Here is a 21,646-nt window from a genome sequence, read left to right on the forward strand (position 1 = left end):
CCATTCTCGGTACACCCTAAACACTGTCATGTGTGAAAAGCCCAGGAGGCCGACCGTTTCTAAAGTACTGAAACCGGCGCGCCTGGCACAGACGAACATACCATACTCAAAGTCGCTTAGGTCACTCATTTTGCCTGTTCTAACATTCAATCGAACAGCAACAGAATGCCTCAATGCCTGTCTGCAAGCCAAGGCCACGTGACTCACTGTCTGTGAGGTAGTGTACCTAATAAACTGGCAACTAATTGTATCTAAAACACAGAAAAATCATGGTTTTGACTGCACTGGGCCTTTAAACCTTTTGGTTTTCAGGAGATCCAGGCCAAGAAGTACAGGCCACGTTTTGTAGATTAAAGGTTTGTAAAATAGTGGTATAGTCTGCGGCCATTTAGTCAAATGCCTGCCCCATGACTCCCAGGGGGACAAATCTGTGGTGGCTCCATATCTAATTGTTTTCTTGCTACATAAATCTAGCTTTGTGACAAATTTGGTGTGTTTGTCTCAACAACAAAAAATATCCATCTGAACTGTTAATTAGTGCTACCGTTAGCAGCCATTTCAAACGATGGCTGCTACAGCCCCAAGGGGCCAGATCTGTGGGGGCTCCATATCAAATTTGTCTTGCTACATAAATCTAGCTTTGTGAAAAATTTGGTGTGTTTGTCTCAACCACAAAAAAATCCATCTGAACTGTTAAATAGTGCTACCGTTAGCAGCCATTTCAAATGATAGCCGCTACGGCTTCCAGGGGCCAAATCTGTGGTGGTTCCATATTTAAATATATTTTCAGGGTCCATAAATCAAGCTCTATGACAAATTTGGTCCCTTGACCTCAAAGCAGTCCTTCTGATTTGTAAAATAGTATTACAGTCAGGGGCCATTTAAAAAAAATGGCTGCCACACCCCCCATAGGCCAAATCTGGGGTGGCTCCATATCTAAATATTTTCAGGGTACATAAATCTACATCATTGCCAAATTTGGTGCTTTTATTAAAAAGTTAACAATTTATCAGATACACCACCCCACTATCAGGATAAAGGCACATTCATAGAGATAGTTAGAGGATGCAACATCTTATCTGTCCCATCATGGCATCTATGAGAGAGCATGGTTAGTGTCATTGATGCCATCTCCATTTTGAAGTGGTCAATTTTCTTCTTCTACTACTTCTGAGTTGGCAAGCAAACTGAAAAGGTGCATACTGCCACCTGGAATGTGTTTATTGAACAGGTAGAAAGCCAAGGTTGGCGATTTATGGTAACCTGTAGTTATGGAATGTTTGCTTACAAGTATAATTAATTGGCTGATCCCTCCTGATGATCTGGGTGGAATTATGTGATACTTCCTTAACCTATAGGAAGTCCAACCAGTTGACTACTACAAAATGGTGAAAGTCCTCAATGGTGCTGCCCATGCTAAAACGTAAAACGAGCTTTCTGGCACTGGAGTCCTTCGTACATCTCGATGTGCACATTTCATTGTAGTGGTTGACCTATTATACCCAGTAGGGGGTGACAAAGTGCATGAAAACTAAGAAAAAATATATTAAAACGTCATCGGGAGAGGAAGCCTACTATATTGTGACTCAAACGCAAGCTGGTTTTCAGCAACAAACATACTAACCTGAAGCCACAGCTCTGAGATCAGACACTGAACTGTATTTTACAATGGAAGAATACGGCAAAGAAACCCAGTCGAGAGAGAGTAAAAGACGGGAACGTCAAGCAGGTAATCCGGTTTATTTACTAAAGCCGGCGGATATGTTTATATTTCTAGACAAAATGGCCACATTAGCGTTTCTTTAGACAACACATGAACAAAAAAAGTAGTGGGACATGGACACGCCCAACAAAACACGGCTGTGTCATGCAAGTCCAGCGACCCACGCATTTTTGCCACAATGTAGCAGACTTGCTGATTTAACAGTTAAAGTTTGAGATTACAATTACATTGTTGCATTTACACATTTTGCCTACAGTGTTGTGCAGAAGCTACTAGCTTCCAGTAGCGGTGCGTGGATAAAATCACCAGGGAAAAGTCAGAAAAATAGCCATATTACAACCTGTGTTGTGATAATTGAGTTGTTTGCTCTAGAACCTGTTATTTCATATGCATTGCGACCGTGATTATATAGGCCTAAAGGCCGAGACAATAAGAAGACACAGTTGCAGAATAAATTCAACCACCCCTTTGTTGTATCACAAAATCGGAGAGCAACCTCTATCCGGTGCAGTGTTTCCAACTCATTTTCAGGGTAAGTTGCTAGAGGCAGGGGGATTTGTTGCTAAATGACGACGTGATGTCATTGCGTAGAATACACAATAAAGTTACTTAAATTGACTGGCCAGCTCGGCAAAAAATATGATTTGACATTTGTTCAGGTACAGACTCCCACTCTTTTCATGTCTCAATCTTTTCTGATTGAGACATGTTGATTGATGATGTAAGTTTGTTCAAGATCAAACATTCATGACCAACTATATTCATTGGGTTTGGCTCGTCGAACCCGTACTACGGCTGCTGCAGTCAGCCAACAATGATTTGCAAGTTCCAAATAAATTTTTAAAAGTAGCTAAATTGTTGCTAGGTGCTGTTTGAAAAAAAAGTTGCCAGGGTAGTCTGAAAAGTTGCTAAATCTAGCAACAAAATAAATGTATGTGGAGTGGTTGAAAAACGAGTTAATGACTCCAACCTAAGTGTATGTAAACTTCCAACTTCTACTGTATCTGCATGTAAACAAACAGTTAATTGACCTACAGCACGATCAAGCAAGTTAATGTTTCCCGACATTTTCGGACCACTAAACAACTAGCCTATTAATTTAGAACCACGAGAGTTATGGAAGTCAAAAAGAAAACAGGAACTGTCTCCACTATTCCAACACCATTTCAGCATCATCATATCACATATGCTTAGTCTAATACAGTGACAACTAAAATATACCAAAAACAATTTAATCCAATCAACGTAAGCTACATACAGTGGCGATTTTAGCATGTAAATCTTGGTAGGGCAAATCATTTTTGGGGGGCGGGATGCATGCCAGCAAAGCCACAACACTAAACAAGACATTACTTGCACTATAAATGGTGACAAACGGTGCACACAAACTGTTAGGGCCTACATAAAGTTGTCCCAACAGCAGTCCCAACACCTTACCATTGCCACACCTGGCTATCAGCGAAGCCTTGTCTGGCAGCGATACAGTTCATTCAGCCTCAATTACTGCCTTTTAAAAAACATAGCTGACTTGCTTAAACAAAGGTGGTTTCTACTGACAGTAAGCAGCATAAGGGGAAGGCAATATGTAAAATTGATTAAGACATTAATGAGCGAGCTAGGACGGCTGTAGTCATTAACTATTTGTTCAGCACTTTTGAAATGTATAGAGACAGAATTCAGAATGTGGGCCGTTCTTACAGTGTTCTCCCTGTACACCAAGTCAGAACTGTAGGATAAATAAAGGGGGGATATAAGCAGACAATGAAAGCTCTTACAATATTTAATGATTACATTTCTCTTAAACTGGTTGTAGGCCTGTGCACCACCAAGTCTGAACAGTAGGCGAAATTATGAGGGGAAAATATACCAAATGATTAGTGTGAGGCACATGGGCTACTAATAGCTTACTACACAACATGCTTAGTATTACTTTCTTAGCTACAGTATACATATCTCCCTGGCATATTACATCATTCATGCAGCAGCATACAAGACATTTTTGGACTCACCTTGTTGTGCTGTGCTCACTTGAACAGGAAGGTGCCGCGGCGGTCCTTCGTGGGCAAATTTTGTCATCAAAGTCTAGCATTCTCTGGATTTATGGTGCTTTCAAGACAACTGGGAACTCTGGGGGGGAAAAAAATACAGTTGAATAATGACATCGGTGATCTTCATGTCATAACTCTAGAAAGAGGCCCGAGTTCCCGACTTACAATTCCGAGTTGGATGACCGTTCAAAACGTATTTTCCCAGTCAGAGATCATTTTTTTCCCAGAGTTCCCAGTTGTCTTGAACTCACTGAAGTTAGATTTCCCAGTTCTGAGTTAAGTTATTTTGAGCGCGGCAGAAATCATGCTGGATTGACAGCATGGCCAATGTTGAATGTTTACCATTTTAAGCTCGGAAAAGAGAACCTTAAACCGAGAATTGGGACCACACACTCACTCCACTGAATAGCAGGCTAGTGATTGCTTCACAATCCTTGCAGTTAGCCACGGATTCCTTCCAAACCACTCATTGTTGAATTTGCAATTTCCAACTTGTTATGTAATTTTATGTCCAATGGCTGATGAGTACCGATACGTTTTATCTATAATTTCTCTTCATTATTTCTCTTCATAAGACACGGATTAAAAATGATGTGCCAGTAGATTGTCGACTTGATTCATGAATGGATGATGACTGCTAGCTAAGTTTTTGGAAGTATGTTGACATGATCAGTTCAATCAAAGCTACTGTAGATACAGTTGAAGTTGGACGTTTACATACACTTAGGTTGGAGTCATTAACTCGTTTTTCAACCACTCCACAAATTTCTTGTTTACAAACTATAGTTTTGGCAAGTCAGTTAGGACCAACTTTGCATGACACAAGTCATTTTTTCATCAATTGTTTACAGACAGATTATTTCACTTATAATTCACTGTATCACAATTCCAGTGGGTCAGAAGTTTACATACACTAAGTTGACTGTGCCTTTTAACAGCTTGGGAAATTCCAGAAAATGATGTCATGGCTTTAGAAGCTTCAGATAGGCTAATTGACATCATTTGATTCAATTGGAAGGGGTACCTGTGGATGTATTTCAAGGCCTACCTTCAAACGCAGTGCCTCTTTGCTTGACATCATGGAAAAATCAAAGAAATCAGCCAAGACCTCAGAAAAAGAATTGTAGACCTCCACAAGTCTGGTTCATCCTTGGGAGAAATTTCCAAACGCCTGAAGGTACCACGTTCATCTGTACAAACAATAGTACGCAAGTATAAACACCATGGCCGTCATACCACTCAGGAAGGAGAAGCGTTCTGTCTCCTAGAGATGAACATACTTTGGTGTGAAAAGTGCAAACCAATCCCAGAACAACAGCAAAGGACCTTGTGAAGATGCTGGAGGAAACAGGTACAAAAGGATCTATATCCACAGTAAAACAAGTCCTATATCGGCATAACCTGATAGGCCGCTCAGCAAGGAAGAAGCCACTGCTCCAAAACCGCCATAAAAAAGCCAGACTACGGTTTGCAACTGCACAAAGATTGTACTTTTTGGAGAAATGTCCTCTGGTCTGATGAAACAAAAATAGAACGGTTTTGAACGCGGCATTATTGCAAATCCCGAATTAGTAAACATTTCTAAAAACACCATTCCACTTTGACATTATGGGGTATTGTGTGTAGGCCAGTGACAAAAGAAATCTACATTTAATAAAACAATTATTCAGGCTGTAACATTTAGAAAAAGTCAAGGGGTGCGAATGATTTCTAAAGGCAATGGGGATCACTACATTTGCAGACTAATGTCAGTTACATGCTGACCAAACTGGACACGCGCATGTTGATTTTGTACCCCCACACCAGACACGATCAGGACACGCAGGTTGAAATATCAAAACAAACTCTGAACCAATTATATTAATTTTGGGACAGGTCGAAAAGTATTAAACATTTCTGGCAATTTAGCTAGCTAGCTTGCTGTTGTTGGCTAATTTGTCCTTGGATATAAAAATTGGGTTGTTATTTGATCTGAAATGCACAAGGTTCCTTTACTGCAACAATTAATCCACAGATAAAACGGTAAACTGAATTCCTTTCTCGTCATCTCTCCTCCTTCCTCAGGCTTCTTTTTTACTTATTTGGACTTTATATGGCGGTTGGCAACCAACTTTACGGTGCATTACTACAACCGTCTGGAGTGTGGATGTCAGTTCATCTTTCAATCACCCATGTGGGTATATGCTCCTAAACACCAATGAGGAGATGGCACATGGGTATATGCTCTTAAAAACCAATGAGGAGATGGGATAGGCCGGACTTGCAATGCGTTAAGGGTCAAAAATAGGACCTATTTCTATTTTAGCGCCAGGCCACGCAGACGCTCGCTGAGGCGCAGGGATTGAATAACATGTACCGCACCGACCGCTAGCGGAGTGGTCAGCATGTTAGGCTACTATTCCTAATGTGAGAAGATTGCATAGTCATCATTTTGGCTAATAATATATCTCAATCACTGTTAGCAAAATAGACAGTTCTGAACAATGCATGCCTGAGCACGTTTCTTCTCCTTTCGTTGCACAGGAAAAATGTGACCTTTTTTCTAAACACATTTCATGCAATTCTACTAAACTTTATGACTGGAGACATAAGCAACATCTTTTTTTTAAATGACACAAATTAGTAGCCTACTCTGCTGACACTGACAAACAGATCAACCATCTAATCTAGGTCTACGAAAAGGGGAGAAGCAAATTGTACAGTATGACATCCATCTAGCCTGGAGGAGGAAATTATTGTCCCCAAAAACACGTTCCAGTGGTGGTGATCCAATGATAAAGAAAGTGAATATGCGCACACTCACTGGAGATATGGCCAATGCTCTCCACTGGTGCCAATAAGATAAATAGGCTACTGTTCACTCAATTGGGAGTTGAGACAGTTGCCTATTTCTTCTCTTTTCAGCAAAAGCCATTTGCTTTCTAAACTGTTTTTCCTACGATTGTACTTTTAAATATTTAACTGCTTTTCACTGACCGCTGCAACTCAACAAACAATGTGGCTGACCGGCAAAGTAAACTGTCTGGCGCTCTCTGAGAGAATGGCGGGCAGGCTGGCAGCTTCTCTCAGAGAGATTCTCCACATGGTCCTAAAGCCAGCCCATCAATATGCTAAACTGCCATTGCATTTTAATTGGGTTTGGAATGATTTTAGTCTACTTTTTTGTAGCCTACTTTTACATGTTTGGTCTTGAGCTTGGGTAGGGCGACAGCCCTGCTAGGTAGTAGTAGGAGTAGCTCTCTGACCGCCAGACAGTTTACTTTGCCGGTCAGCCACATTGTTTGTTGAGTTATTTGCCCAACGTAGATTTGCCAGATAAAATCCATAACTTAGTTTAGTGACAGTTAGTATTAGTAACTATTAGCCCTAGAATGCACCAGAATAGTTTTGCTAACTGGGCTATAATATGAGTGTATCCCCCTCATTCAAGGCTTGGAATGTGAATGTTTTGTATGACATTTCTCTGTAGGCTCAAGAAGCTTGCTTGCTGATTCTGATACAGGTAGTCTCCTTAAAGGGATAGATGCTTGTTAGCTATGTAGCCTATAGGTTTAATTCAATGAGTAAAACTTTAGGGGTTTGCGTTTGCCAAATTTAATTTAAAAAGTCCCAATGGAGAAGTTGAATCTCTTCTAGGCTGTTTATTTTCCTTCTAATCTGATTGGTTGGTGTGGTGGGTGGGTGGGTGGTTTGTGGTGTGAATCTAGGGAAAGATTAGTGTGATGTCCCAGTAACCTAGATGGGATGCTTCCGCTGGTTGCTGACATGAGACACATGCACACTGTTTCTGGGTGTTACCGATAGTTCTAAAACAAATTTCAGCCTAACTGTTTGTAGCCTATGCATCTGATGCACAATTTAGGTTATTAAGGTTGCATTTACACAGGCAGCCCAATTCTGATGTTTTTTTACATAATTGGTCTTTTGACCAATCACATCAGGTCTTACCACATCAGATCTTTTTCAGAGCTGATCTGGTTGGTCAAAGACCAATTAGTGGGAAAAATATCAAAATTGCCTGTCTAAAAAAAAAAAAGTTGGGTTAAACGTGGAAGATGCATTCAGTTGTACAACTGACTAGGTATCCCCCTTTCCCTTTCACTTGGCAATTCACAGAAGAATCCAAATGAAAAATAAAGCGTAAAGAAGTTCCCAGAAATGCATGATGTTGAAGGGGCTGCTCTTGTAATGGCTGGGATGTGAAAAGGTTTATTTTCTATCTTCGGTTGTATTTTACTCCGTTTGTATGTTTTTGTATTGTCTTTCAGCCTTGGAGAGCTCAGATACTGACAATGGCCTATGTGGTTGGATCATAGTCGTCTTATCCGTCCTTCTGATGCTTGCAACTCTGCCTCTCTCCATATGGACGTGTATTAAGGTACAGTTATTACCTATACATCCACACAAGATAGATGATGCGTGAACTGAGAACTGGTTAGTGGTGTCATTTGTGTGAGTCTATTTATTCTATAAATTGATCACTTACCAGCATGCCTTTATTCCCATGGAAATTGGCTTTCTCTCCTCTTAATGCTACACCAGCTGACAGACTTGTATTGTTATATATATATATATATATATATATACATATATATATATATATATATATATATATACATATATACTCACTTTAAAGTAAAAAAAGGGGGGGATTGTTGATACCCAATCAGTGGTATTTCAATATTGACTGATCAGTGAAGGTAGAGTGAGACATGTCAAACAAGGGCTAGGGGACAACTTATTAAGCTAAGCCTGTGTTTCTTTCTCTCCCAGATTGTGAAGGAGTATGAGAGGGCCATCATCTTTCGCCTGGGGCGGATTGTACGAGGAGGAGCCAAAGGGCCAGGTAATAGAGACACTCCCCATCACCACCTTCACATACACTGTCCCTGGAGAAAGTTTCACTGTACATATTTGCTATGATTCTCTCAAGGTCCCATACTTACCAAAAAGGTACCAAAACCCTTGATTAAACATATTATGATCACAGACAGTATGAGATGGATGAAAATTGCAGTAAACAGTATGTGGGCTTGTCTTAAAACCATCTTAACTGTGAAAATATGGTAGGAGGAGTCAAGCCTCTTCTCAGTGTTAATGTGGTTAGGGGTACATCTGCTTTGACCTATTTGTTTTACATTGTTGTGTGCTGCTGCGCTACTACTTTCATTGGACCATTGTGCAGGAGTGTACTGCAACGGGTCAGTTCTGCACATCCTGTGTCCTAGTTTAAACTCTTTTGTCCTGATAGTAACTTATGTGTTAACAGAATTCCAGAATGTACACAGAATTCCAGGGTTCACACATGCTTTCAGCAAGCACACTTTCGCATAGTTTGTGTGGTAAGATGTTTGCCTTGGTTACACTGTAAAAGATGTCTGGTGTATCTGGTATTGTAAACTGAATATGCGAATATGTTCCCTGCAAATCTTCATAGAATAATTTAGCAGAACTTTTAAGAGGTTGTTACTCAACAAATACGGTCGCTACAGAATTTGGCACCAATTGCAATCAATGAACTAATGCTCTTAAGAGTCTTAAACTAAAGCTCTTGTCTGAATTAAAGTGATCTGAGAGCTTTACTGCTATCCTGTCTACAGACTGCCATCTTGATGAGCAGCAGTGGGCCTAGTTATGGTGCTGGATTGGTAGTGCAGAATAAACACACACATCCCTCTTCAGCCCTCTGCTCTCTCTTATCTTTCTTTTGTATTTTTTGTTTGTCTGTTGTCCTTCACCCTGACGATATTACCCTTTGATTGATGCTAACCCTATCCCTACTTGACATGCGTAGCCATGATGTTTTAATGGGTATTTGCAATCTCTTTCCTAATTTCTCTAACTGATGTGCTGAGCAGAGAGCATGCCTCTCCTCTCTCTTTGTAGTTGGAGTGGAAGAGGGATGCTGAGGGTTTTGTTGACCGTTTTCCCTCAGTACAAACAGTGGGGGAAAAAAGTATTTGATCCCCTGCTGATTTTGTACGTTTGCCCACTTACAAAGAAATGATCAGTCTATAATTTTAATAGTAGGTTTATTTGAACAGTGAGAGACAGAATAACAACAAAAAAATCCAGAAAAACGCATGTCAAAAATGTTATAATTTGTATTTTAATGAGGGAAATAAGTATTTGACCCCTCTGCAAAACATGACTTAGTACTTGGTGGCAAAACCCTTGTTGGCAATCACAGAGGTCAGACGTTTCTTGTAGTTGGCCACCAGGTTTGCACACATCTCAGGAGGGATTTTGTCCCACTCCTCTTTGCAGATCTTCTCCAAGTCATTAAGGTTTCGAGGCTGACGTTTGGCAACTCGGACCTTCAGCTCCCTCCACAGATTTTCTATGGGATTAAGGTCTGGAGACCGGCTAGTCAACTCCAGGACCTTAATGTGCTTCTTCTTGAGCCACTCCTTTGTTGCCTTGGCCGTGTGTTTTGGGTCATTGTCATGCTTGAATGCCCATCCACGACCCATTTTCAATGCCCGGTACATGGCCCCGTCCATCGTCCCTTTGATGCGGTGAAGTTGTCCTGTCCCCTTAGCAGAAAAACACCCCTAAAGCATAATGTTTCCACCTCCATGTTTGATGGTGGAGATGGTGTTCTTGGGGTCATAGGCAGCATTCCTCCTCCTCCAAACACGGCGAGTTGAGTTGATGTCAAAGAGCTCCATTTTGGTCTCATCTGACCACAACACTTTCCCCAGATGTCCTCTGAGTCATTCAGATGTTCATTGGCAAGCTTCAGACGGGCATGTATATGTATTCTTGAGCAGGGGGACCTTGCGGGCGCTGCAGGATTTCAGTCCTTCATGGCGTAGTGTGTTACCAATTGTTTTCTTGGTGACTATGATCCCAGCTGCCTTGAGATCATTGACAAGATCCTCCCGTGTAGTTCTGGGCTGATTCCTCACCGTTCTCATGATCATTGCAATTCTACGAGGTGAGATCTTGCATGGAGCCCCAGGCCGAGGGAGATTGACAGTTCTTTTGTGTTTCTTCCATTTGCGAATAATCGCACCAACTGTTGTCACCTTCTCACCAAGCTGCTTGGCGATGGTCTTGTAGCCCATTCCAGCCTTGTGTCGGTCTACAATCTTGTCCCTGACATCCTTGGAGAGCTCTTTGGTCTTGGCCATGGTGGAGAGTTTGGAATCTGATTGATTGATTGCTTCTGTGGACAGGTGTCTTTTTTACAGGTAACAAACTGCAGTTAGGAGCACTCCCTTTAAGAGTGTGCTCCTAATCTCAGCTCATTATCTGTATAAAAGACACCTGGGAGCCAGAAGTCTTTCTGATTGAGAGGGGGTCAAATACTTATTTCCCTCATTAAAATGCAAATCAATTTATAACATTTCTGACGTGTTTTTCTGGATATTTTTGTTGTTATTCTGTCTCTCACTGTTCAAATAAACCTACCATTAAAATTATGGACTGATCCTTTCTTTGTCTGTGGGCAAACGTACAAAATCAGCAGGGGATCAAATACTTTTTCCCCCCACTGTAGTGGCATTTCTAAGATGGCTGATTAATTAGCTGTATTTACACTAGTGTGAGATTTTGTGGGGGTCCGGGGGTATGTTGGAAAATTGCTGTGGGGACTTGCTTCCATTCAGCCACGAGCATTAGTGAGATTAGGCACTGATTAGGCCTGGCTTGCAGTTGGCATCCCAAAGGTGTTCGAAGGGGGTTGAGGTCAGGGCTCTGTGCAGGCCAGTCAAGTTCTTTCACACCGATCTCGACAAACCATTTCTGTACGGACCTTGCTTTGTGCACGGGGGCACAAGGGAAACTTCAATGGAACATTGTCATGCTGAAACAGGAAAGGGCCTTCCAAAAACTGTTGACACAAAGTTGGAAGCACAGAATCATCTAGAATGTCATTGTATGCTGTAGCTTTAAGATTTCCCTTCACTGGAACTAGGGGGCCTAGCCCGAACCATGAAAAACAGCCCCAGAACATTATTCCTCCTCCACCAAACTTTACAATTGGCATGTTGTTCTTAGGCTTGTGTACGGCTGCTCGGCCATGGAAACCCATTTCATGAAGCAGTTTGGAACTCGGTAGTGAGTGGTGCAACTGAGGACAAATGGATTTTTATGCGATTCAGCACTCGGTGGGCCCGTTCTGTGAGCTTGTGTGGCCTACCACTTCGCGGCTGAGACGTTGTTTCTCCAATACGTTTCCACATCACAATAACAGCATTTACAGTTGAGCGGGGCAGCTACTGCCAATGTTTGTGTATGGAGATTGCATGGCAGTGTGCTCAATTTTATACACCTGTCAACAACTGTGTGGCTGAAATGGCCAAATCCATTCATTTGAAGGGGTGTTCACATACTTGTGGCTATTTAGTGTACTTGAGTCAAGGGGAATTTCAATATAACCTTTTCTTATTTTGTATGACTTTTTATCAACTCTGTCAAGGACATAGCATACATGAAAATGCCTACAAAAATGCTGGCCTCATTTATTTTCAAAGACACAACTGGCATATCAGACTTCAAATAAGTAGTTGCCCCGTCAAAACTGGGTCAAGTTTGTCGGCAAGAATGCTGACCGGAGCCTATTTTAATTATTACCTGAAGAAATTATTTACTTTTAAGTAAAGAGATTGAACACTGAAAACATTTGCAGGGACCAGAATGAGTCTCTCTCTCCTCACTAAATGTATTTATTTATTTTACCTTTATTTAACTAGGCAAGTCAGTTAAGAACAAATTCTTATTTTCAATGACGGCCTAGGAACAGTGGGTTAACTGTCTTGTTCAGGGGCAGAACGACAGATTTTTACCTTGTCAGCTCGAGGATTCGATCTTGCAACCTTTTGGTTTTTTAAAATGGTTCCTTCTGTGAGGAATTGTCATCTTTAGAGAATTTTTTTATAACTTATTTGCAGATTTTACGTTTACATTTTACATTTTAGTTATTTAGCAGACGCCCTTATCCAGAGCGACTTACAGTAGTGAATGCATACATTTCATTTCATTTCATACATTTTCTGTGCTGGCCCAGTATGCAAGTCAGGGAGCCAAATAAACCAAATATTCTTCACTTTTACTGACTCTGGGTAAGTAGAAAAGGGCTTAACTGCCAAAATCTCGCACTATCCCTTTAACAACGTGGAAGATACGCTATTACCACACAAATCTCCAACCTCCAGTGATTTCAGGTGACATGGAATTACTTGTGCAGGGGTGGTACTAATGTAACTGTAAAGTGGCCACAGTAGTCTATCTAATCTACCATAGCCACGCTATGGACCTCAAACTCAAGTCTGTTTTATGTTTGTGGGAAGCCTTCTGTTATGCTCTCCATGGATGAAACATGATCTCGCGGGATTCTGGAACAGCCACATGATAGCAGCCTGGGGTAATAATAGACCCTCTCCATCTATCACGGAGGGACTTTCACGTTCCTTATCTGCCCTAAGAGCCCAGGCATAAACACCAACGTTTAGTATTTGGTTTCCCCAAGTAAACTCTGCTCATCTCCACGCTCTCTCCCTCCGCAGCAAGTCTTGTCCAACTGCCGGATAAGATCTTTTAACAGGATCAACTGTTATAGGTCAGACTATAGGCTAGTCGGTAGTCGTTACTTTTTATGCTAGATCTTTCCCTGATGCTTTATGCATTGGTCTTGCTCTGCATTAGCCTTAACCAAGTTGTTGCCATTTTTAGGGTGGGAATCCATGGAATTTTCCATCATATCCCATGATGCTTTTCATAGCAAATTTAGAGCATACTCCTACATTGCAGTATTACCAGGGCCAGCTAGCACTGGGCTAAAGTCCCAGCTAGGAAGCATTATTATAGAAGAAGGAAATGTATACACAAGTGAAGTTTTATATGCCTCTGTTAAGACTCTTTCTTACACACCATCATGCCCTGCACTCTGCGTTTGTACTGTACTATAATGTAGAGGTCGACCGATTAATCGGAATGGCCGATTTAATTAGGGCCGATTTCAAGTTTTCATTACAATCGGACATCGGTATTTTTGGATACCGATGTGGCCGATAGTTATTATTTTTTTGTTTGTTTTTTACACCTTTATTTCACTAGGCAAGTCAGTTAAGAACACATTCTTATTTTCATGATATTACTAGTTTATCTAGCGTGTCCTGCGTTGCATATAATCAATGCGATGCGCATTCGCGAAAAAGGCCTGTCGTTGCTCCAACGTGTACCTAACCATAAACATCAATGCCTTTCTTAAAATCAATACACAAATATATATTTTTAAACCTGCATATTTAGTTAATATTGCCTGCTAACATGAATTTCTTTTAACTAGGAAAATTGTGTCACTTCTCTTGCAACAGAGTCAGGGTATATGCAGCAGTTTGGGCCGCCTGGCTCGTTGCAAACTGTGTGAAGACTATTTCTTCCTAACACAGACAGCCAACTTCACCAAACGGGGGATGATTTAACAAAAGCGCATTTGTGGAAAAAAAGCACAATCGTTGCACGACTGTACCTAACCATAAACATCAATGCCTTTCTTAAAATCAATACACAGAAGTATATATTTTTAAACCTGCATATTTAGCTAAAAGAAATCCAGGTTAGCAGGCAATATTAACCAGGTGAAATTGTGTCACTTCTCTTGCGTTCATTGCACGCAGAGTCAGGGTATATGCAACAGTTTTGGCCGCCTGGCTCGTTGCGAACTAATTTGCCGTAATTTTACGTAATTATGACATAACATTGAAGGTTGTGCAATATAACAGGAATATTTAGACTTATGGATGCCACCCATTAGATAAAATACGGAATGGTTCCGTATTTCACTGAAAGAACAAACATTTTGTTTTCGAGATGATAGTTTCCGGATTCTACCATATTAATGACCTAAGGCTCGTATTTCTGTGTGTTATTATGTTATAATTAAGTCTATGATTTGATAGAGCAGTCTGACTGAGCGATGGTAGGCACCAGCAGGCTCGTAAGCATTCATTCAAACAGCACTTGCGTGCGTTTTGCCAGCAACTCTTCGCAATGCTTCAAGCATTGCGCTGTTTGACTTCAAGCCTATCAACTCCCGAGATTAGGCTGGTGTAACCGATGTGAAATGGCTAGCTAGTTAGCGTTGTGCGTGCTAAGAGCGTTTCAAACGTCACTCACTCTGAGACTTGGAGTAGTTGTTCCCCTTGCTCTTCATGGGCAACGCTGCTTTGAGGGTGGCTGTTGTCGATATGTTCCTGGTTCGAGCCCAGGTAGGAGCGAGGAGAGGGACGGAAGCTATACTGTTACACTGGCAATACTAAAGTGCCTATAACAGTGGTTCTTAACCTTGTTGGAGGTACTGACCCCCACCAGTTTCATATGCGCATTCACCGAACCCTTCTTAATTGGAAAAATGGCTCTCTTCAACTTGAATTCAGCGAGCGTTGTGTTCTTGTATTGTCCATCTCCATGCAGCTTAAGGAAGTGTTCTCTTAGTTTTGCCGGTGCTAGACTAGAATTGCTCAACTTGGCATTGCAAATCATGCAGTTAGGACGCTGACTCTCATCACGTTCCGTTATACATGTGAATCCATATTGTACATATTCGTCCGACCACTTTCTTTTTTTGCTCGACATAGTTAGTATGAAGGGATTAAAATATTAAGAAAGAAATCACACGACGTACCATCACGACAGTCACAATTCGACTACTGAGCGCGCCAAATTCCCTGCAGCACAGATAGGCCAAGCGATGTTGCGTGATCACCTGCAGCCAATGATGGCCAAGCGGGGCGTGTCATCACGAATCATATGAGTCGGGTGTGTGTCTTGACCTCCGCCGAACCCCTGAGACTGACTCACCGAACCCCTGGGGTTCGATCGAACCCAGGTTAAGAACCACTGGCCTATAAGAACATCCAATAGTCAAAGGTATATGAAATCCAAATCGTATAGAGAGAAATAGTCCTATAATTCCTATAATAACTACAACCTAAAACTTCTTACCTGGGAATATTGAAGACTCATGTTAAAAGGAACCACCAGCTTTCATATGTTCTCATGTTCTGAGCAAGGAACCTAAACGTTAGCTTTCTTACATGGCACATATTGCACTTTTACTTTCTTCTCCAACACTTTGTTTTTGCATTATTTAAACCAAAATGAACATGTTTCATTATTTATTTGAGGCTAAATTGATTTTATTGATGGATTATATTAAGTTAAAATAAGTGTTCATTCAGTATTGTTGTAATTGTCATTATTACAAATACATTTTTTTTTATTTAATAAGTCAGCTGATTAATCGGTATCGGCTTATTTTGGTCCTCCAATAATCGGTACCGGCGTTGAAAAATCATGATTGGTCGACCTCTACTATATTGTACCATGCTGAACCTGAGTGTGTGCAAACAAATAGGTGTTCATGAATTTAGCAAATGTATAGAGTCATTACCAACAGCAGTCGTGTGACTAATGGAACTCAGGCTTGAATGTAGTCTTATGCCAGACATTTATTCAGTTTTACTGACTGTATGTTAAATGATTTATGCTACCCTTACTGACAATTACATTTTCTCAACTTTTGTGATATTGAGTAGCTCTAAGCTTTGCAGTTAAATTTGTGTGTGTGTGTGTCACACCCCACAGGCCTGTTCTTCATCCTGCCCTGCACAGATAGCTTCATCAATGTGGACATGCGCACCATCACCTTCGACATCCCCCCACAAGAGGTGAGCCCCCCCCCGTATTACCATGATTAACCTATCATGTAATACACAGTGTTGTCAGTGTAACTGATTGTTCCCCCCTCATCAGGTCCTGACTAAGGACTCAGTGACGGTCAGTGTTGATGGTGTGGTATACTACCGTGTTCAGAATGCCACCCTGGCTGTGGCCAACATCACCAACGCTGATGCTGCCACTCGCCTCCTGGCACAAACCACCCTGAGAAACGTCCTGGGAACCAAGAACCTGGCTGAGATCCTATCTGATCGTAATGAGATCGCCCACAGCATGCAGGTACTGAACCACATCGACCACTAATGTCTCTGTACTGACCATATGCTGACATGCACAACTCCACATCATGCATGTACTAGAGGACTGTGTAGATTATAGTTCTTTATTTAGTGTTGAACAGCAAGCCATAATTGTCATAATACAGGAGAACATATTGCGAGAGTTCACTGAATGGCTCTGTTTTTAGAATGTACACTGTAATGGGTAAGGTTAGGATTGGAGAATACTCATTCGTTGATCTTCCGGTTATGGCCTTATTGTTTTTAACCTGGTCTCTCAAGACATTTCATCCTCCAGACATATTGCTGCAGTAGCATTTGGATCTCTATCAGTTTAATATAAAGATGTATTGTTGTCACAGATACCGGATAGGTGCAGTGAAATGTGTTGTTTTTCAGGGTCAGCCGTAGAAGTACGGCGCCGCTGGTTCAAATTAGGGTTAAGTGCCTTGCTCAAGGGCATATCGACAGATTTTTCACATTGTTTGCTCAGGTATCCGAACTAGCGACCTTTCGGTTACTGACCCAATGCTCTAACCCCTAGGGTACCTGTATGTCAGATTGATATGTCATCTAGTCTTCAAAGAGATGCTGTGTAAGGAAGGGGTGTTCTAGGCCTATTATGACCTGAGGTTACCTATTGGATGTGGAGCTGAATGTTTTACCACCCATGTTGTCCCTAGTCCACCCTGGATGATGCTACAGATGACTGGGGTATCAAGGTGGAGCGGGTGGAGATAAAGGACGTCAAACTGCCCCAGCAGCTCCAGAGGGCCATGGCAGCAGAGGCCGAGGCTAGCCGCGAGGCCAGGGCTAAGGTACAGCACTGACACATACAGACCAGGGTAACACGAGCTCGGACATACACGCATTAAGTCTATTTTTGAGGTAAATCCTTTTCTTTTTTGAATATTTTATTTTTGCATTTTCCAATTAAGAACATTCAAAACAAAAGTGAAAATGTGTTAGACAACAAAGGACACAGTGACGGTAACAGACGAGCGTAATAAAAAATACAAATTATATATACGGGCATACATAATACATAAAAAACATACATGATACATAAATCATAATAAAGAGTAAAATAAAAAATAATAATAATGAGACATTGATTCATATGGTCACCTGCTGTAAGCTACATATTATACATTACGTGTGAAACATTATATAAGAATTATATAGATATTCAATCAATGTGATGTGAGGGGAGATTCTCCATATAGTCAATAAAAGGTTGCCAAATTCTGTAAAATGTCTTTAACTTATTCCTCAAACAGTAAGTGATTTTCTCCAGTGGGATACAACTATTAACTTCCGATAGCCACATTGCAACTGGCAGGAGGGAATCCGATTTCCATTTCAAGGCAATACATTTCTTGGCAATCGCTAGCAATATTTCTGTTAGCTTTATAGTATGACTTTGCCTAAGATTGTAAATCCTTTTCTTCTGAGTGAAAATTCCAGTTGTCTTCTCAGTTTTGTTATTTCTTGGCTTGATTTACTCTCAAAATATATCATCCAGATAAATATTGTTGTGTAGGGTCAAGACGTCATCTGCCTTGTTCCTTAGCAACCAGTGGTCTTGCCGTAAAAACCCTTCCATTAAGCTAGAATAGATAGCGAGAGCAAAGCAGGTCACAAGCTGGGGCACCTCTAACCGAGTCTCCTCCCATCGGCCATTACACTGATCAGATACCATCTTCACATCTTGAATCTGCTGGTTAAAGATGAGGTCTCTCTGGGATTAATTTTATTTATTTAATCATCCACTCTCTCTCTGGTTTCTCTCTATATACTCACATTCACTTGTTCTGTGCATACTGTGGAATTCTCTCTCTCTCTCTCGCCATCATCTCTCTTCATTAACTAATGGTCCCTCTTTTCCCCCCCATCTCTCCCTTTATCTCTGTATCTGTCCCCCTCCTCCCTTCCTGCTGTCCCCTGGGCCCTGTGTGTGTAGGTGATCGCAGCGGAGGGGGAGGTGAACGCATCACGGGCTCTGAAGGAAGCCTCCTTGGTAATCGCTGAGTCTCCGTCTGGCCTACAGCTGCGCTACCTCCAGACGCTCAACACCATTGCTGCCGAGAAGAACTCCACCATCATCTTCCCCCTGCCAATGGACATGATGCAGGCCTTCATGAAGAGAGACTGAGGAGAGCCTGATGGGTGCTTTGTAATTGCTGTTACACACACACACACACACACTCAAGAAACAAACGTTTATCATATATCATACATATATCATAGTGTGTTGCTTTGCGAATCTGCTGTAGAAATGTAATGGCTGTGATTGAGTGAACCATTTCCCTTGTGCCAAATGTTCTTAGGTCAATGCCAGCTGGTGCAGAGGAGGATAGTTCGAGAGCTTGGCTAAACTTGTGCGTCAAAGAACTTAATGTAAACATGTTATGTGTGTGTTAACGCAATTGAAGTGAACAGAGAAACAGGCTCTACTGAGGTGTGGCATTTCCTGCACTGCTATGAGGCTGAGACCAGGATGTACTGGGGACCCTGTTTGTCTGTCTCTATGGGAGCAACCTCTTTACTATGGCCATGTTAAACCGCTCAAGCCTTAAGTCATTGCTATGGGGTCAGTGTACTCATTTCATGTCGTTTCTATGCATATGTGGATGGAAATTGGAAATGCATTTTAATGTTTTCAAATAGCAGTATTTTATAACCACACTCTTGAGTGTGAAAGAAGCTAAATGTAATTTGTATTGGATTTGGAAATTGGTCCTCCATTTTCTGATAGCATACTCATTTATTGCTATATTTAATAAATATCATCTTTGGAGAGTCGTGATCAGTGCTTGTATTGGCACAGAGAGTTTAGTGATCGGTTCCATCCAGATCAAAGATGTCTTTGAATCAGAAAAGCACTGTGATCAAATGTTTTTACAGAACCTATACAGTATAAAGTACTTTACTGTATTAAACCTGGTATGTGTTTTATGTTTTCTCTGCTGTTTGTGTAAAGGATATTGTTCCATTATTATTTATGTTACTAAACCGCTCTGTTGTAGACTATTTTCATCATATTGCAATTATTTCTTATCAAGTTAGGGCTGGCCGATTTATATTTGAGTTTGTTTTAGCACGATATGGAAAATGCCTGTATCGCAATAATCGAGGTTCTGTTATAACGTTTTAACGTTTTACAAATGCAGCATCTCACTGTCTCTTCTGTCAGCCCAATGTCGAATCATGTCCCAATTGCGTGACAACATGCGCATAGAGGTCATCCACCAATCACAACCCTAGACAGCCTTTCACAAATTGTAACCGCGGCGGTAAGAGTTCCACCGACATGGGAAGTGAGGGAGCCAGCACAGCCTCTCGTGAGGATGAAATCATCCCCAAAAAGGGCAACAATATTTTTTTAAATGTAATATGGAAGGGGTTCGGGTTTAAGAGGTCTGATGTTAAGCAAACGAATGTCCTGTGCAAAAATGTGTCGCAAGAGAATTGCTACGAAAAGTAGCAGCACAACCAACCCCTTCCATCACCTGCAACTTGAAACGCGGTGGAATGGGAGGAATGCGTGAGACTACGCAATGATGATTCCAGACGCCTGATTCCCAAAACGTCTGTTAAAAGACAAGCTACCCTAGCCGCATCCTTTTCAAATGTAATCCCTTAATACAAGAAAAGTTTGAGGTGGAAGGAGAACGGATGCATTGACCTATTACATAGCGAAAGATATGGTTCCAATCTTTACAGTAGAAAAGTCAGGTTTTAAAAAGCTGCTAGGTACAGTTGACCACAAATATCAGCTGCCAAGCCGCAAGTATTTCCTGTCGCGATTATACACTGCTACCCGTGAGAGTCGCAGAGAAGCTGGGTAGTGTTTATTTTTCCACCACAGCCGATCGAGCAGAACGTCAGAGCCGTACCAAAGTTTGACAGTACACTACATCAATGAAGACTGGAAATTGCTAAATGTCTGCCTCCAGACGTCTTCCCCGATGATCACACGGGTGAATAAGCCCCAGATGTAGGCTAATGTGTTAGTAGTTGTGTCATTCTGCCAATCCAATAGCAAATAACCACAGGCTGTTTTAATTATAACAAATTAACTAAATTAATTACATAAATTAAATATTCAAACAGCTACTGGTCAAACATTCCTAAACAATAGAATAGACGTGTGGGTGTGTTCATTTGTTTTGCACAAATAGGCCTTGAATATTTTTTTCTTTGAATGAAGAAAATTAAATTATGTCTTGGCCTTTTTTAATTTGTTTAGAGAAAAACAAGATATCAATATATATATTGTGAATCGTCCAAACCTCAGAAAAAAATGTAGATATTACTTTTAGGCCATATCGCCCAGCCCTATATCAAGTTAATATTTTCATATCCACATCATTAACCTGTACTACAAAACCTGAACTTGTATGTATGTATGTATGTCAAAGCTGTAGCATGTTCTTTCCACTATGATTCAACCTTTAAATAAAAAGTATATACACACTTGAAATGGTAGACGATGGAGACAACCCTCAACACATCTAGTGTCGGTGACATAGGGTTTTTTATTGAAACAATTGACAGGTGTGATGTGGTGGCGATATGAGAGTTATAGCAGCAAAGATTTGGATTCCCGATGAAGAACCACATTGTAAGGCTACAGACAGAGACAGGCCAACATGCACTGACCAGTGAGGAGAGGAGTGAGACACCTAGAATAGAAGCACTAAGGCCTGGGAAAACCATTGACAGCTGTGGGTAGGCTGTCATTGTAAATAATAATTTGTTCTTAACTGACTTGCCTAGTTAAAGGTTAAATAAATAAAAAAATGTAAGAAATGAAGGGTGCTCCTGTTGTGACACAACAAATAAAAACAAAACTGGCTGGTTCAGTCCCTCTCCCCTGCATTCCTTTCCATTATGGCAGAGAACCG

The 21,646-nt window shown here is 41.1% G+C and overlaps 1 protein-coding gene across 1 annotated transcript; it reads left to right on the forward strand.

Moving 5' to 3' along the window:
* Positions 1-1,539: 1,539 nt before the first annotated feature.
* On the forward strand, positions 1,540-21,217 carry LOC115204141 (erythrocyte band 7 integral membrane protein). The gene is made up of 7 exons (XM_029769486.1): positions 1,540-1,729; positions 8,040-8,149; positions 8,545-8,617; positions 16,366-16,448; positions 16,534-16,737; positions 17,420-17,554; positions 18,700-21,217. The coding sequence occupies exons 1-7, from the start codon at positions 1,669-1,671 to the stop codon at positions 18,889-18,891; spliced, it is 858 nt and encodes a 285-aa protein (XP_029625346.1). The 5' UTR covers positions 1,540-1,668; the 3' UTR covers positions 18,892-21,217.
* Positions 21,218-21,646: the final 429 nt, after the last annotated feature.

Source organism: Salmo trutta, chromosome 12 (genome assembly GCF_901001165.1).
Source record: "Salmo trutta chromosome 12, fSalTru1.1, whole genome shotgun sequence".
Lineage (NCBI taxonomy): Eukaryota > Metazoa > Chordata > Actinopteri > Salmoniformes > Salmonidae > Salmo > Salmo trutta.

Excerpts from the sequence above, each read along its gene's own strand:
- LOC115204141 (XM_029769486.1), top strand. The coding sequence starts at position 1,669 with ATGGAAGAATACGGCAAAGAAACCCAGTCGAGAGAGAGTAAAAGACGG. Across the intron at positions 16,738-17,419 it reads AGATCGCCCACAGCATGCAG|TCCACCCTGGATGATGCTAC; the intron begins GTACTGAACCAC and ends TGTTGTCCCTAG. Across the intron at positions 17,555-18,699 it reads GCCGCGAGGCCAGGGCTAAG|GTGATCGCAGCGGAGGGGGA; the intron begins GTACAGCACTGA and ends CTGTGTGTGTAG.